At 35.0% G+C, this 16,219-nt stretch overlaps 1 protein-coding gene across 2 annotated transcripts in view; it reads right to left on the bottom strand.

Annotated features, from left to right (window-relative positions):
• Window positions 1-410: 410 nt before the first annotated feature.
• The window catches only part of SV2C (synaptic vesicle glycoprotein 2C), a 91,852-nt gene continuing 76,043 nt past the window's right edge, over window positions 411-16,219 (bottom strand). For both annotated transcript variants that reach the window (XM_058171272.1, XM_058171273.1), the window contains 3 exons: window positions 14,355-14,558; window positions 13,180-13,339; window positions 411-4,760 (listed from right to left, as the gene is read on the bottom strand). In XM_058171272.1, the coding sequence (XP_058027255.1) occupies window positions 4,577-4,760; window positions 13,180-13,339; window positions 14,355-14,558 (548 nt within the window). In that variant the 3' untranslated portion in view covers window positions 411-4,576. The remainder of the gene's footprint in view (window positions 4,761-13,179; window positions 13,340-14,354; window positions 14,559-16,219) is intronic.

Genomic DNA, 16,219 nt, shown 5'->3' with positions numbered 1-16,219 from the left:
AGTGTTTTCCCATGTTGAGGATAGTCTGGAGGAGAGCAAACAATTTGTCTCTTCTCACTTTCACAGAAACCAACATCCTATAGACCTGCCACGTAGTAAAGCACATATCATGTCCTGTTGAATCTTTGTTTCTCTGCAAGGAAAGATTCACTATTTGTTGACCTTCTGTGCAAGACAGGAAAAAGAAAAGTAGCAAATGTTTCTTATCTTCTCTCCTATGTGTTTACGGTATTTGAAGTTATCTCAAGATCTGGGGAGAGGAATGGCACATATGACCGACAAGAACCGACAAAGAGATGTCCACAGTCTCTTCCTTTTTGAATTGAAAGTTAGTTAAGCACTAAATGAAAAGTGATAACACAGCTCAAGCAAATTTATTTTACATATATGACATTTTGATCATTAGAGGATTAATATAAGTAATCAAACATCAGCAACATCACAATGGAGTTGGGTGGTCTATTAAGTAAGTAAATAAATAAATCTTAGCCACAGCCTGTCATTTGAGTTGGTTGTATTTGTTTACAACTCTATTGTACTGCTGTAGTATATTCTTTTTTAGCAAACTTGTTTTTCGCAAACTTTCTTTTCGCCACATCCCATTGTATCTTTTGCACTGTCTTTGATGCTTTAGACCCTGCTATTCCCTATTCAGATAGGGAAGTGGGGAAATGTAGTCACAGAGACAAAAGGATTTACAAGTATTACAGGTTATATATTTCAGACAAGATGAATACATACGTCTTTGGTTATTTTTGTGCACTTCCTCCTTTTAATCTTCAAAGTGTACTTTCTCTTTTTGCCTAGATCTTGCCAAAGTTGTATCCTGAATTTGGCCAAGCTTACATCCTTAATGAGAATGTAATCTGGAGTCAAAATATTATTAGCGTCTGAAAAAGTAACATGACTGTAACTATAATGAGATTTTATTATGTTGGCCTTACTCTGGAGCTGGTGCTCGGATTTCCTTCTAAAGCTTAGTTATGGCTCCAGAATTTTTAATGATTACATTCATGAAGGAAGCAGACAAAACACATCATTCTATATGGACAGTGCATATCAAAAGCATGGTTTACAGCTGGTGATTCATCATTACTCCCAATCTGTACAAGGCTTCAGATTTCATACCTAGAAGTATTATCCCCTAAGGGCCACACAGATTTAAAAGTTTCTTCCCTCTGAATGAAAGGAAAGCTGTTAAAAGATTAAAGAACGGACTACAAAAGGTTAACCAAATTACAACAAAAGAAAAATATTAAGAGCTATATTGAACTGACAATAACAATTACAAAATTCATTAACAATGTCAAGATTTTCTACGAATTTAGGACACAAATAGTATGGATTCTTGGCTTAAATCAGTATTATAACACAAATATCTACACTGAAAAACAATTCAGAACATAAATATTATAGATCACACATAGAGAAAAAGCAGTTAGCCAAAATCTTCTGTTTTATTTAGAATATACATAGTTTAAGGCATATCTACTTTTCCCCAGTTGACCTTAATGTATTCCTTTGGGGGGGAAATGAGTCAGAATTTAGAGGAAAGATAGTGTATTAAATTATGATGAGGTCTATGTATGCATGTAAGGATACACAGGATTCCACCCACCCACCCAATGGGATATATTTATACCTTTACCTCTCTGTTAGCGGTTCAATCTGCTTAAAACACTTTTATCAAAATGTACATGACTGCCAGGCCATATAAAGACAGCCCTACAATTAGCTTTCCCTGACAAGTCTCCCTTCAAATGTACTGAACTATAATTATTGTAATTCCCAAATAGCATGGCAAATTGTTTTTAAGATTATAGAAGTTGTAAATCAATACTCTTGAAGGGGGTTGAAAGAAGTACCTTAGTTAGCTGGTCAGCTATCTTTTTCACTTGCTTTAATCTGAATTTTTACATTGAGCAGGAGATTGGACTTCAAGGTCTAAATTGACCATTCCAACTCTGATTCAAAGATATACTGGCCTGCGCTTTCTACTTAGCTGAGATCCTGTTCTACTAGGCTAAAACATTAGGCTATATCTATCGCTAAACCAGTAGACAATTGATTAAAAATTATTTTTAAAAATCCTTCAATTTGTATATCAAGTCTTTTTGTTAATTATACTTACTTATAAATATATATATATATTATCAGAACAAAAGAGGGGCATTATTTTCCCATACTATAGTTTTAACTTTAAAAACAATCTGAAAAGGATGACATGCCTTAAAAACATTTCTGTTATACCCAGATCGTCTTGTTAGTTTATTTACAAAATACAGAGTAACAGAATTGGAAGGAACTTTGCAGGTCTTCTTGTCCAACTCCCTGCAAGAGATCTAACACCATTCCGGACAAATGGCTGTCCAATCTCTTCTTAAAAACTTCCAATGATGGAACCTCCACAACTTCTCAAAGCAAGTCATTCCACTGATTAAGCGTTCTCACTGTCAGGAAATTTCTCCTTAATTCTAGGGTGGATCTCTCTTTGATAAGCTTCCATTCATTACTTCTTGTCCTGTCCTCCACTATTTTGGAGAATAGGAAAACCCCCTTTCCCTGTGACAGTCCTTCAATTATTGGAAAACTGCTTTTATGTTACCCGCTACTCCTTCATTAGACTAGACACACCCAGTTCCTGCATTGTATGCTTTGGCCTCCAGTCCCCTAATCATTTTAGTTGCTCTTTTCTGTACTCTTTTTAGAGTCTCAACATCTTTTTTTTTTATCGGGATGACCAAAACTGGATGCAGTATTCCAAATGTGGTATAAAGTGGCACTATCACTTCACATGATTGTGACACTATCCCTGTGTTGATGCAGCCTAGGACTGCATTGATTTTTTTGGCAGCTGTAGCATATTGCTGGCTCACACTGGTATAATTATTATTTTCATCTTAAACAGATTCAGTTACAACAGGCTATGGTTTTGCATGCCTAAATGTTTGTTTGTGTGTGTGTACTGTTCCTATAGTGGTTTACAAAAGAAACAATGCCATGGTTTTTGTCTTTTCCTATAAGAATATAGGAAATTAGTGCTCAAGTATTATCATGTACCATATTTTTTGCTCCACAAGACACAGTTTTCTCCCCACAAAGTGGGTGGAAATGTCTGTGAATTAGGCCACAGCGGCACAGTCCTTTTACAGTGCTTTTCTGTCCTTGTCATTGCCCACCTCATCTGTCTCTTTTTCGCAGTGCAGGAGTCAATAGGCAAAGCTGGCATACGAGAGGACACCAATTTGTGGTCCTCTCAGGCTCTGCCTGATATTTTTTTTTGCTTATTTTCCTCCTCTAAAGCAAGGTGTGTCTTATGGTCCAGTGCGTCTTATGGCACAAAAAATATGGTAGTTTAATCTAATTTGTCTCATAATATGTGTAAGATCAACCTTCCCTAATCAGTCCATATTTGTATGCACATCTAGCTACAAGCAGGAGTTCTGGGGACAGTTTTGTTAGATTAACATTTACTCCTAAGAAAGGGCTAGATGTTTATTTATATTAATTTAATTTTTTAAATATATTAATTTTTGTGACTATAACAAGCATTAGGAGGATGTGCTGCTTTCCGGGCTGTAATTTATTTAAATTCAAAAATGACTAGAGGCTGTTTTAGATGTAATATTTGTCTTAGAACCCTATTCTCGTCAACCAAAACAGAAGCGCTTTTCAGAAATGGCTTGGAAATCCATTTTCCTACAGAGAGATTATCTGTATGAAAAAATATAGCTTCTATGAAATAGTTATTATCTTTATTCTTTTTCTTAATTTAATTGGAAACCTTAATTTAGAGGTGGGATATTCATCAACTGTTCTTTCAGCATGAAAGCATAAAAGGGACTTAATCCTACCCCTAAAAGTGCAAGAGTCCAGGTCCCTCTTGTCCCTTTCTCCCACATGTGGTGGCTGCGCAGTGCTCAGGCAGCCCTGAAGGCTGCGGGGTAGCTCGGGTGGCCCATTTCACCACGTGCCAGATTGGGGGCAGTCAAACCACCCTGAGTGATGAGAGTTCGGCCAGCCTCCCTGCTACAGGGGTTATATATTTTTTTTGTTTTAATAGCAACTGTCTTCAAAAACATCTCTATGCACTCGTTAAATGAACTGAGGGGTAGGTTGGCAATGGCCATTTTTTTTTGTTCCTAATATCTTATGTTCCCACCAGTTCCAGTCCATAATTTTCATCTTTCTCTTTTCCCATAAATGTAATTTGGGTGTCTACATGCATACAGGTTCCTCCACAGTTTTTATCTGCAAAGGTCTGTGTGAGTGAATGACACATGTAGACTCCAGTTATTGGAATTTTACAGATGTGAACTTAACAGGGTTGGACTGATGAGATGCACAATACTGGGACAAATGGCTCCACTGAATTCACTCTTCTTTCCCCTTTCTCGTGTTTCTCTTAAATTTTGTTGCTGTGGTTTCATTTTGAGGGTAGAACTTCTCTGTGCAATTACTTTCCTTGAACCAACAATCTGAAGCCTCCTCCCATCCATCCATCCATCCAAGAAATGACACTTAGAAACAGAGGAAAGCAAATAAATGGCTTTTTTTATCCACCACCCATCTCAAATTACATCAGTACTTGGCTTCTGGTGTCAGGGAGTCGAAGTCCTACCAAACCTCCACACACTAAAACTGTAGAAGCCAACAGAATAGGTATTGATTTGGCAATGACAACAAAAGAACCAAATATTAAGTTTCCAAGAACAGCTGCTGCTTTGCAGAGTGCGTTTAAAAAGCCAAAGCCAGTTGCCCTGAAAGAGAGGAAAAGAAATTAGAATTAATATGCAGAAAATACACACATATACAGTAATGATGGTGATAATATGTTGTCTGAATTTGACCATGATTTTTTTTAAAAGGTGGTTTTTTTATAAAAATACATATATTTTTTTCTTTAAAAGATAGAAGATAAAACACTAGTGAATTACTAGGCATAACCTTCCAGAATAATACATCACAACCCAAGATGGCAGTTGCTGAGCCTCCTGCCCTTAATAAACAATTCTGAAACAACATATTCTATACATGAATCTAAACATGTCAATTCACATGTTACTAAAAATGTGTTTACTTTTGGGGAAAATATTATCAGCACATTTTTAATCAAAATAAAGGCCATATGCCGTTCATCAGATGTTTACAAAAAGATCAAGAATGATGACTTATAGAACAAAATATTAAAAGAGAAGCAATAAGATTGGGAAGAATAGCATGTTTTACTAGAATCAAAAAGAAAGCTGTGTTGATGCCTGACACGCTTCTACAGGGAATGGATTCTACACCAACGCCGTGCCACTGTTAGAAACATTTTGCCATTCTGTGAAAATTTTTGGCTATAATATAGAATTGGAGAAATGGGAAAAATTATGGGAAATAAATATTAAATTGACTCTATCAGTGGCATTCAAGGAAAACCAGCTAAAAATGTTTTACAGATGGCATTTTACACCAATACAGCTTGCTAAAATGCTTCCTAATAATTCTTCAGAATGTTGGAAATGCAAAAAAGTTCCCGGAACATATTATCACCTCTGGTGGACATGTCCTAAGGCAAAAAAATATTGATCCAGAATTAGAAACTGGATAGAAGAGATAAGTGGACATAATGTAGACTTGAAACCAGAGATGTTTTTACTAGGGATATTGAGCAGAACCTACAATAAAGAAATTCAATATTTGATTTTACACATAATTACTGCTGCAAGGATTTTCTACGCACAGTTCTGGAAAAATAAAAAGGTACCAATATAGGAAGAAATAATCAAGAAAATTCTGGATTATGCAGAGATGGACAAATTAACGAAAGAAATAAAAGAAAAGGAAGTGAAAGAATACTATCATGTATGGACCAAGGGACATAACATAACATAACATAACATAACATAACATAACATAACATAACATAACATAACATAACATAACATAACATAACATAACATAACAACAGAGTTGGAAGGGACCTTGGAGGCCTTCTAGTCCAACCCCCTGCCGAGGCAGGAAACCCTACACCATTTCAGACAAATGGCTATCCAACTTTTTCTTAAAAATTTCTAGTGTTGGAGCAATGTTGGACGATTGGTTGGAGAATAGGAAAAGTAAATATGAATAAATGATGGAGAAGAGAAGGTGACAAATGTATAAAATATTGTAAATGGATAAAACTAGATATAAAGGAACAATAAAGATAATAAAAGAGGGGTGGAAAGGGGAATATACAAAGCAGAAACTATGTGGAACAAAACTGACATGTAAAAAGAAAACACATATTAGGTGTTTATGTTATGTATGTTTGTGTTGTGTTGTAGTAAAATCAGTAAAAACTTTTTAAAAAAGAAACATTTTGCCATTCTGGTTTCTAACAGTTCTGGTATTAGAAAAAGTGTTATTCAGTGATGTATGAAATTGCACTTGACTAATAATGAAGCTCATATAGTTATTCAGTCTCATATTTTACCCAGACAGTAGAAATAGAAGCAACAAGAGAAAGTCACATGGGTGACTTTGGGCCTCTCTCAGCCCAACTCATTTACAGAGATGTTGTTGTAGGGAAAACAGGAGGAATGGCTATGTTCACCTTGAATTATTTATACAAATAATAAAAGCAGGATATAAATTTTTAAAAATCAAATAGTAACATTGTCTATGGAGATTCTCAATCCACAGGGCCATAGTTGTCCCAAAGGTGCTTTTTCAAGAGGCAGCTGGACTTTCTGGTTTTTCTTTGAAGACGGTTCATTTCTCATCCAAGAAGCTTCTTCAGCTCTGACCTCCAGGTGACCTTAACTACTCACTAAAAGAATACAAATAACCATCGGTCTGCAAGCAGTATAAATCTTTCCATTCCCCACCATCCAGTCAGAGCTGAAGAAGCTTCCTGGATGAGAAGCGAAACGTCTCTGAAGAAAAACCAGAAAGTCCAGTTGCCTCTTGAAAAAGCACCTGTGGCAAAATAATGACATTTGTTTCACATAAAGAAATGCAATGGCATTTCAAGGTAAAGTATGAATGAGGCCTGACTAGTTAGCAATCTGCAATCCTCAAGTTAAGGCTACTCAAACAATTTTGCTTCCAAAGCTAAAAACTCAATAGAGTAGACATTTTGCTAGAGAGAAGTTCCCTGAAGATGGGTTCCAATACGAGTCTGAAAGCTTGAAAGACAAAACTGCTGGTCCTGGTGACCAACCCAGATTGGACACTCAATACAGTACAGTACAGGTAGTTCTAAACGTATGACCACAACTGGACCAGAATTTCAATTGTTAAGCAAGGCAGTTGTTAGTGAGTTGTGCCCAATTTTACAAACTTTTTTTGCCAGAGTTGTTAAGCAAATTGCTGCAGTTGTTAAGTGAATCATGCTATCATTAAGCAAATCCAGTTTTCCCCATTGACTTTGCCTGTTAGAAATAGCTAGGAAGGTCACAAATGGAGATCATATGATCCTGGACGTTGCAACTGTCGTGAATACTTGATAATTCCCAAGTGCTCAAATTCTGATCATATGACTGTGGGGATGCTGCAATGGTCATAACTGTGAGGATCAGGTGTAAGTCACTTTTTTCAGTGCCTCTGTAACTTCAAATGGTTGCTAAATAAATGATTGTAAGTCGAGAACTACCTGTAATCACATTATTTAATCATAGATCAATCAGTTTTCCTCTACTTGTTTGCCCTCTGGGCAGATGAATGTTAATTTTCAGAATTCAGCCAGCACAGCTATATATTTGTGGGCATGCCAGGTTAAAAAGGCTAATCTAAAGGTTTCTTAGTACTTTCTCGCAAAAATGGAAGGACACTGAATACATTACGATTTCATGATGGAAATAATTCTTATATAAAAAGGTTTTTTGTAACCTGTGGTAAATCTGTGATATCTAAGCACACCAGGAACAATAGATAATAGGTATCAATATGCATCAAAGAGCTGCAGCCTATATAATACCATATACAAGCTAGATATTATGACCCAGTATAGAAGATTGAGAGTACATCACCATGGAAACACAGGAGAATCTTTCTGAATATTCTAAATATTTTGAATAACATTTCTCTGTTTTATATGATAGATTACAGAAATATAATTCTATAATGAAAATAATTATAGTTAAGTAATTATTACCATAATATACAGAGAGAGATAATAATTAAATGCTGTATTCTATGTTTAAATACTTGCTTACATCATGTCTCAAAGGTAAGACTTTCTAAAATCAGTACAAAATTTAAGGTTGCATATTTTGAGCCAGGTTATTCTTAAAACTATTCTTTTTATTTCCCCAATTCCACATCAAACACAATTCCCTTTTCTGGCTTCTCCTGCTTGTTTGTCCTCTCTGCCCAGTAGGCTATCAAGACTGAGACAAATTACTTTTGCCAGAGTTTTGTACAAATTGCTTGCAAAGGTCTATAAATTTCAGCTGCCTCAGGGTCACAGGTTTTACACATGATCAGATAAATAATCTTATGAGAAACAGAAACTGCCTTCAGGAGACCCAGCTAATAAGGTACTTTGTGAAGATGCTTATGAGACTGCATCCAAATCAGTTCTGTCTGTTCAGAGGTTTCTATATTATTTCATACTCTGAAAAACCAGTTTGAGATAATGTACAGACCCTTGGGAAACAGAAACAAATATGTGTTCTTAAACCACAAAACAGCAGTATTGTTTTATAGAGATCTACAAAAATGTCTATGTACTTAATTGTCAACACAAATATGGGTTACAAGATAGTACGCCAAATTTAAAAGCCAGAAGGCCTGTGCTTGAAGAACTTGAAGTAATTGCATGGAGTAGGGGGAGGGAATGCAGCTGGTTTGATACCTTTAAACACATGTTGACAAATACAGATGACATATTTAGTAGAACTAGTTTGGTTATTTGCATATCTGTGGGAAAAATGTTTCTCCTTGTGATAATATGGCATAACCATGCATACAATTTAAATAATATCCTTGGGGCATTTTGTTAGCTTATTATAAATTTTAGGTAGTCAAGTATTTGCATTTTGCAAAAATAAGTTTATCTGTTTATAATTATTAAATCAGATAAATAAAATCTTCTTTGGGTTGAGTGTGTAACTTTACACAATTTTCTTTCACAGTGGTATCTTTGGGGATTTAAATTCTCAATCTAATGTAAGGCACTGGTATTCCATGATAATCTCCTAGGAAGAACTCCCAATAAAGCTAATAGGAATAGATTAAGATTACAAGCATAAAAAACTTTATAGTTCTTTTTAACAGTTTCAGTGATCAATTTCATGCTGTCGAACATAGTGCCAGTCCATTGAGTGACCAGAAGAATATGGTTCAAAATCTCAGGTAAAAAAATTGGAGACCTCTAGGCTGAATAGCCTCAACAGTAGGTTGCATCCATTCTGAATAAATATTTTAATTCTTGGATAGAGGACCACCTGTGAATTGCAAAGCTGTAAGTGAAATAGGGAAGCTGGGAAACATTGTGTTAGAAATATAATGGCAACCATCCTCCTTAAGGTAGCAATAAAATTGCATGGATCCAATCATTAGGAATTGGCCTTTATTTGAGAGCATTTTTGTTTATGCTTCAAAGACAGACTTTAATAGCAACTTCTGTCTTGGAAACTGACTGAGAAACTTGAAAAAAATAAGCCACGGGTTTATTTAATTATAAGGTATGTGATTTAGTTCACACAGAATCCAAAGTCAAACTATATCATGGCTTGTAACAATTTCAAAACCAGTCACTCAGTCAGAGGTGTTTGATAGAAACCATGATGCTGTCAGAAACAGATAGACATCTGTGGAATGTATCACTGTGAGAATCATTTTTTATTTCAGGTTGAGTTTACATTATCCAATAATCTAATCTACATAAATACAAGTAGTCCTTGATTTATGACCACAAGTAAGCCCAAAATTTATGTTGTTAAGTGTGAAAATTGTTAAGTGCGTTTTGTCCCATTTTATGATCTTTCTAGCCACAGTTGTTAAATGAATCACTGCAGTTTTTAAGTTAGTAACGTGGTTGTTAAGTGAATCTGATTTTCCCATTGACTTTGCTTGTCAAAAGATTGCAAAAGCTGTTCAAATGAACCCAGAACACCGCAACCATTATAAATAGAAGTCAATTGCCAAGCATCTGAATTTTGATCATGTGACCAACAGAATGCTGCAACAGTCATAAGGGTGAGAAATTATTATAAGTCACTTTTTTCAGTGCTGTTGTAACTTTGACCGGTCACTAAATGAACTGTTTAAGTCAAGGACTATCTGTAACTTTGAAAAGTGTAAGATACCTATTCTATATTTTTACTTGTATTTTATATCATGAAGAAAGGCTGTACCTGCTGGGTTTATATGAAGTAGGCTCGCGCACTCTGAACCGAGATTGAAATAATCAAGATTATATTACATATAAATCTTTTCTGAGATCGTATCTGAAGCAAAATATAATGAGGTAGCCTACATAGTAAGGCATCTAAGAAAGATTAGGGGTAACAGAAGGCAGCTAACCAGGATTAAATTACACGCCCTGTCTATCCAGGCAGGAAAAACTGTAATTACCATCATTCATTACAAAAAGGAGAGCAAAAATTACAGTGAGGTATGGTATGAATAGTACTTCTAGTCTGTAGCCATGAAGATGGAAAATAAGAAAATCAGGCAGTTTCAAAGCTACAGTTTTATAAAGCCTCCCAAGAAAATGGGAGAAGACATGATATATAACGAAGAAGAGCAAGTTTTCAACATAATTAGCTAGTCTGACAAGATTCCATATGAACCACATGAGAAATAACAATGTCAGGAATTTCTTTGGGATACTTTTCTAGAGAGTGCCTCATGCAAGGATGCACTTTTTGAGGGCTTGATTTAATGAACACCTGACCCACTGCCACACCCTAAAACAAAAACAACAGTGAGAACAGCAATACCCTGGCTGGAGGGAGACTGGATGGGTAAACTTAACTGAATATTGTGATATTCATTCCACCGGGTGGCAGTAAAAACCTGCTGTCCCAATGTCTGCAAAATAGTATCAAATCACATATTTTCTGACGGAATTAAATAAGGAGTGTAATAGTTCCTAAATAGCAAACAAAGGAAAGGATTCCTTAAAAGGAAATTGTTTAGGCTGCAATTCAATAATCTTGAAGGAGCACCCAGAGCAACGTAATTTTTTATCAGATGTCTAAACGGGTACATTTCTTCTATAATTCTTCAACACTGGATGAAGATGGGTCCTTATGGATCCATAGGATCCCATACTTCCCCATTCTCTTGGACTAAATTGGAAGCAACAAACATTTATTTGCTTTATTTATTTGTATATTGTTCTTCCTTTTGAGGAGGCCAGAATGGCACACAGAAAAAAAAAGTAACCATCTCATTAAAAAAATCTCTACATTAAAAAATAAGTGTCAGGCTCCACATAACTGTCAATCCCAAGAAGCAAGAACCATATGGACTTTTAAAAGCATACAGGTAGTCCTTGAATGTTTGACAGCCATAAAACTGCTCACTTAGAATGAAGGTGACAATTATGAGACTTACAAAACCTTGGGCAAAATTCACTTACAAAACCTTGTACAAAATCACAAAAGTCAGGGATACTGCAATGACAAAAGATATTAGGACTAATTACTGAAGTAATTATCTTTAAAGAGATACTGTATGGCTATGAAAAATAAGACAAAAAATGACTAAGAATTACATGCCTTCTAAATTATGGTTTTCGGGACATTACCAAGGATCTAGTCAGTTCTAGATCAAATGGAGGCTGATGGAACTCTTGAGACAATGATCAGGAAGCAAAACATCATATAATTTGTCTATGTTACTGAGCATAAGATGAATTAGAAAAAAATACTACTCCTGGTAATGTTGATATTACAAAAATGGAAAGGTTATAGATAAGATGAATAAATGAGATTAAAATTATTATTGGAATGTCCTTTGAAGAACTGTGCCGCTGTTGGGACAGATCAAGATGGCAAGCAGTTGTCAACAGCAATTAACAAATAAGCCAGGTTTAATAACATTGTAGGAAAAGAACCATATTAATTTGTATTGGCAAAAAAACAGGAGTCTCATAGTATCTTTTCCAAATAACAAGTTATATGAAAGAGCATAAACTTTTGTGAATTGCTGCTCACTTCATCAGAGTAGAATAGCGTAGGATTTAAATTATGGTGAGTTGGAGGGATACATGAGAAAAAAAGATGGGAAGGGGAAAATACAGAAAATAGGTTGATTATGCAGATGTAGATTAGCTATGAGAAAGATTACAAGTATCTTATAAATTAACAATTGTAACACGTTAATTATATTATCACTGGAAAGATTATTAACTATGTTGATCTTTTTTGTCATGAAATATCCCAAGGTTTTCATTAGCTTTTTACCATTGGATTAATTTCCTCTTTGTTCTCCTAGCACATTTATTTTATGCAAATAATGTAAAATGCAAGAAAACAAAATTATCTATCATTTCATTGTTTTCTAACAGTGTTTTTATACATTATTCCTCAGAAGAATAATCAGATATTCTGGCATATCCATTAGCTTTAATATATTCCCCATTCTACATTTACAAGCTTTGTCAGTGAAACAAAATGAAATCCAGTAATATTCTTGCACTATTATTCATCTCTGTTAGCTATTTAGTCTCAAATCCTTCTGCTTTCTGCATTTATGGATCAATTTGTTTTTGTAATTGTTGAAGAAAAACTGCATACATAAAGAATTCATTCAATAATCTACACATGTGGTTACCTTTCCTTTATCTGGGATAGGTATTTTTCCAACCTTTAAAACAATAGTGTTTTTTTCATATTTGTAACATAGAACTGTTAGCACTTTTAACTTCTTTTTACAGTTTCCAGCAGGGTGAAATAGGCATTTCATCTGCACCTAATGCTTTTCAGCTTGAATGTATTGTTTCTAATACAGCTTAGTAGAAGATTAGTAGAAACACACGAGAACATAGCCTTCCTGATCAATTTTGAATTCAGACAGAAGTTAAATAATATAGCCCTAGTGCAGTAGAGGTCACAAAAATAAAAATTCATATTATTCACAATTAAAGAGTCAATTTCCTATCCTGTTTCACCTTTTAAGTATGTATCTTCGAAATGTCCAGTTGACTTATGTTTTGAAAAGAAGGTAAAACATGGGAAGAATATAAAACTATACCTTCTATCTGTAGGATACAACTCCACAGTAATGACATCAAGAGAGTTCCATGCTGAGATGGTAAGGCCATTGTATAGACACAGCATGCCTATCATCATGGATCCACTTGTACCAAACCATAGGAAAAAGCAGCTAATCCCAGAAAGAATCATAGAACCACCTGCATGGAAACCAAATGTTTTACTATTACCAAACAGTTACTATTGCTTCTGACCAAGGCTTTACAAAACAAATATTATAATGTTGTCAACGTGAGTAGTAACTTAAGCAAAGTTATAACAAGCTAAGAACCTGTAAAGATCAAAGACTTTGTAGTAGCATTGGATGTGGACACTGACAGAGGTGACAGAATAATACGATAAGGTTCATGTCCTTCAGGCTTTCCGCTATTCAGGAAGAAAGGACAGCTTAAAATTGAATTAAGAAGGTTGAAAATCCATACAAGAACTCAATTGGATTTGGAAATTCATGGTGGTAAGTTCCCTACTGTCAACATTTCTTTAAAAGACTGAAAAACTTGCTACTGGCTAGTAATTCTCCGTGTTAAGATTTCTGATCTTGAACTATGAGAAGCTTATGCTTTCTTATCATCTTTTTGAAAACCTTGATTCAGAAATGTTACTCTCCAAGGCTCAGCACTACCAAAAAAAAGAGCTTCGTTCTGCACATGATTACCACATGATAAAATGATAAAACATAAAATTTCAGCTGTCATGATCTCTCAAGTTTGCCGGGAAAGGGAGAATTTATAGCAGGAATTTGTGAGTTTGATAAGAAAAATGATTTCCCCCCCTTATGCTTTTTATCACAGAAAAGTCTGAAATGCTTTGTTAAATGGGAGCCAAACTTTGGGGTATTTTCTTTTCTCTCTCTTTTTTTATAGGCAGTGTGGCTAAGAGGCTATCATTTTGGGAGAAAATAGGATTAGGGACTGAAAGGCTGCATTAAGCCTCTCACAAATTCATTCTTCCTTAAAATAAAGAATCACTGCACAATCTACTTCTTCTATGTATCTGATGGTGCACTGAAAACTAGCTGGTGGGTGGGTAGGTGGGAAACAACTCTCTCTATATGGCTCTCATCCCCTGCTTGGTTATTTGTAAATCTTTAAGTGAAAAGGAGAAATAAGAATTTAATTTTTTGAAAAAAACTCAATTGCAAAGCAAAGTTCCTACCCAACATTGTTAAACGTCCAATTCGATCCATCAGAAGAGCTGAGACAATATTTCCTGGTAATACTGCTAAAGTCCCCAGAAAATTAACAAAATAAATCCAGTAGGCACTGTAATCATCATCAAACGAAATTTGACATCCTGTCTTATTGTGAAAGAACGTACAATTTATAAATTCACTGCCAGGATATTTATATGGCTCAAGATCTGTGGAAATAGAAGAAATTTGTGAAAATTGTAATATATTTCAAACACAGGTTCTTTTACATATTGCCTTAAAAGGCCAACATTAATATTTAGTATATTAATATTTCATATATATATAAATAATATTAATATTGTGGTATGTTAATGTTTTAATGGTGTTCTTTTAGTTTAGTATTGTTGCATTTGCTAACTTAGACATGCCTATTCCTCAGCAGAACATAAATATCTTCTACTAAAATTATTTTTTATGTCTGTTTATTTTTTAATATGTTTTTATTGCTGTCAGGTGGAAAGATGAATAAATAAATAAAATTTTAATTTTTAAATAAAGGTAAATAAATAAGGTAGTATATTTCCGTTAAGTCAAATGTAGCTTTTTTTAAAAAAAAGTTATTAATCATTTTAAAAAGAAGAACAAAGACCAAACAAACAAAAAAAAAGAAAAAAATGGTACAGAAACATTTTATCAGAAGCAGACCAAGCAATGACAAATTCTAGAGTTAGTGCTCAATGTATCATTGATTAGAAAAATCATTAAATTACATTTAAGTACATTGAGAAGTAAATTACATTTAAGAATTGTTTTAACAAGGCAAGTAAGAATTTGCCAAAATCTCCACTATTTATAGTTTAAAAATACAAAAAAGGGGAAGGGGGATTTTAAAAAATTATATGTGAAAGATGCAGGCTACACACGAGTCTAGGCAGGCTGAGGAGGGTTTGGGAGGCCTGGTGCAGACTGTACAAGAATTGAGGAAGGCCAATGGAGAGTTTGGGAGGCCAGCACAGGCTGTACATAAGTTGGGGAGGGCCACAAGGGACAGGGAGGGTAGCGGACTTAATGCATGGCAGAGGATGCTGCTGGCAGGAGTGACTTTCCAGAGTAAGTTGAGACCTTCCTTGTTGGTTTCCCCATTGAATTCACTTCTGGGAAGGCAGCAGAAAAGATCGCAAATGGCAATCATGTGATTATGGCTCCCAGTTTGCAAACATTAAATGTAGGATATTGCTGTTGCTAGAACTTCAGGGACCAAATGTATGTCCATTTTTTCAGCAATGCTGTAAACTGAATGATTGCTGAATCCACAGAAGCTGAGGGCTTCCTGAATTCTCCTTATAAGTCTATTATAATTATTAATCATAAATGCTAGGTGAAGGTCAAAGTGACAGTATATGCATACATCTGAGCTATTAAGGTAATTTAATTTAAAATGGGGAAAAAACTTCTCTCCTCCAAACACAAAGAGATGTAGTAGGATTAGGCTTAATTGAAACACCTAAGAAAAATAAATAAACCTGGATCAGAAAACACTCTTCGTTCGCTCCCAAGATGATGTTAAGCATAGTATGTTCTCCCCAATCCTCCACCCCCTGCACCTCCACGGTATCATGTGGAAGTTGACTTCATTTTGCCTTTGGAATCCGGAAGGTTCCCTCTCAGTGGCTGCCTAAAAAAGTTTAAATGTTAGTTGGTCCAGCTCAACTTTCTCATATTCCAGCAGAAAACCTGTTACTTTCCAATCACCCTTGGCAGAAAGACCTTCATGCCAAAGAGATGAAGAAATTATTCATGGAGCCAAATATTCCCACTCTTTCTTCTTCAAAGTGATTTTTTAAAAAAAGTTAGTTACTTCTGACATTGCCAAATAATAAGCTCAGCC

Source organism: Ahaetulla prasina, chromosome 2 (genome assembly GCF_028640845.1).
Source record: "Ahaetulla prasina isolate Xishuangbanna chromosome 2, ASM2864084v1, whole genome shotgun sequence".
Lineage (NCBI taxonomy): Eukaryota > Metazoa > Chordata > Lepidosauria > Squamata > Colubridae > Ahaetulla > Ahaetulla prasina.
Note: the sequence above shows the minus strand (reverse complement) of the source record. Positions and strands in the feature narration are given on the sequence as shown.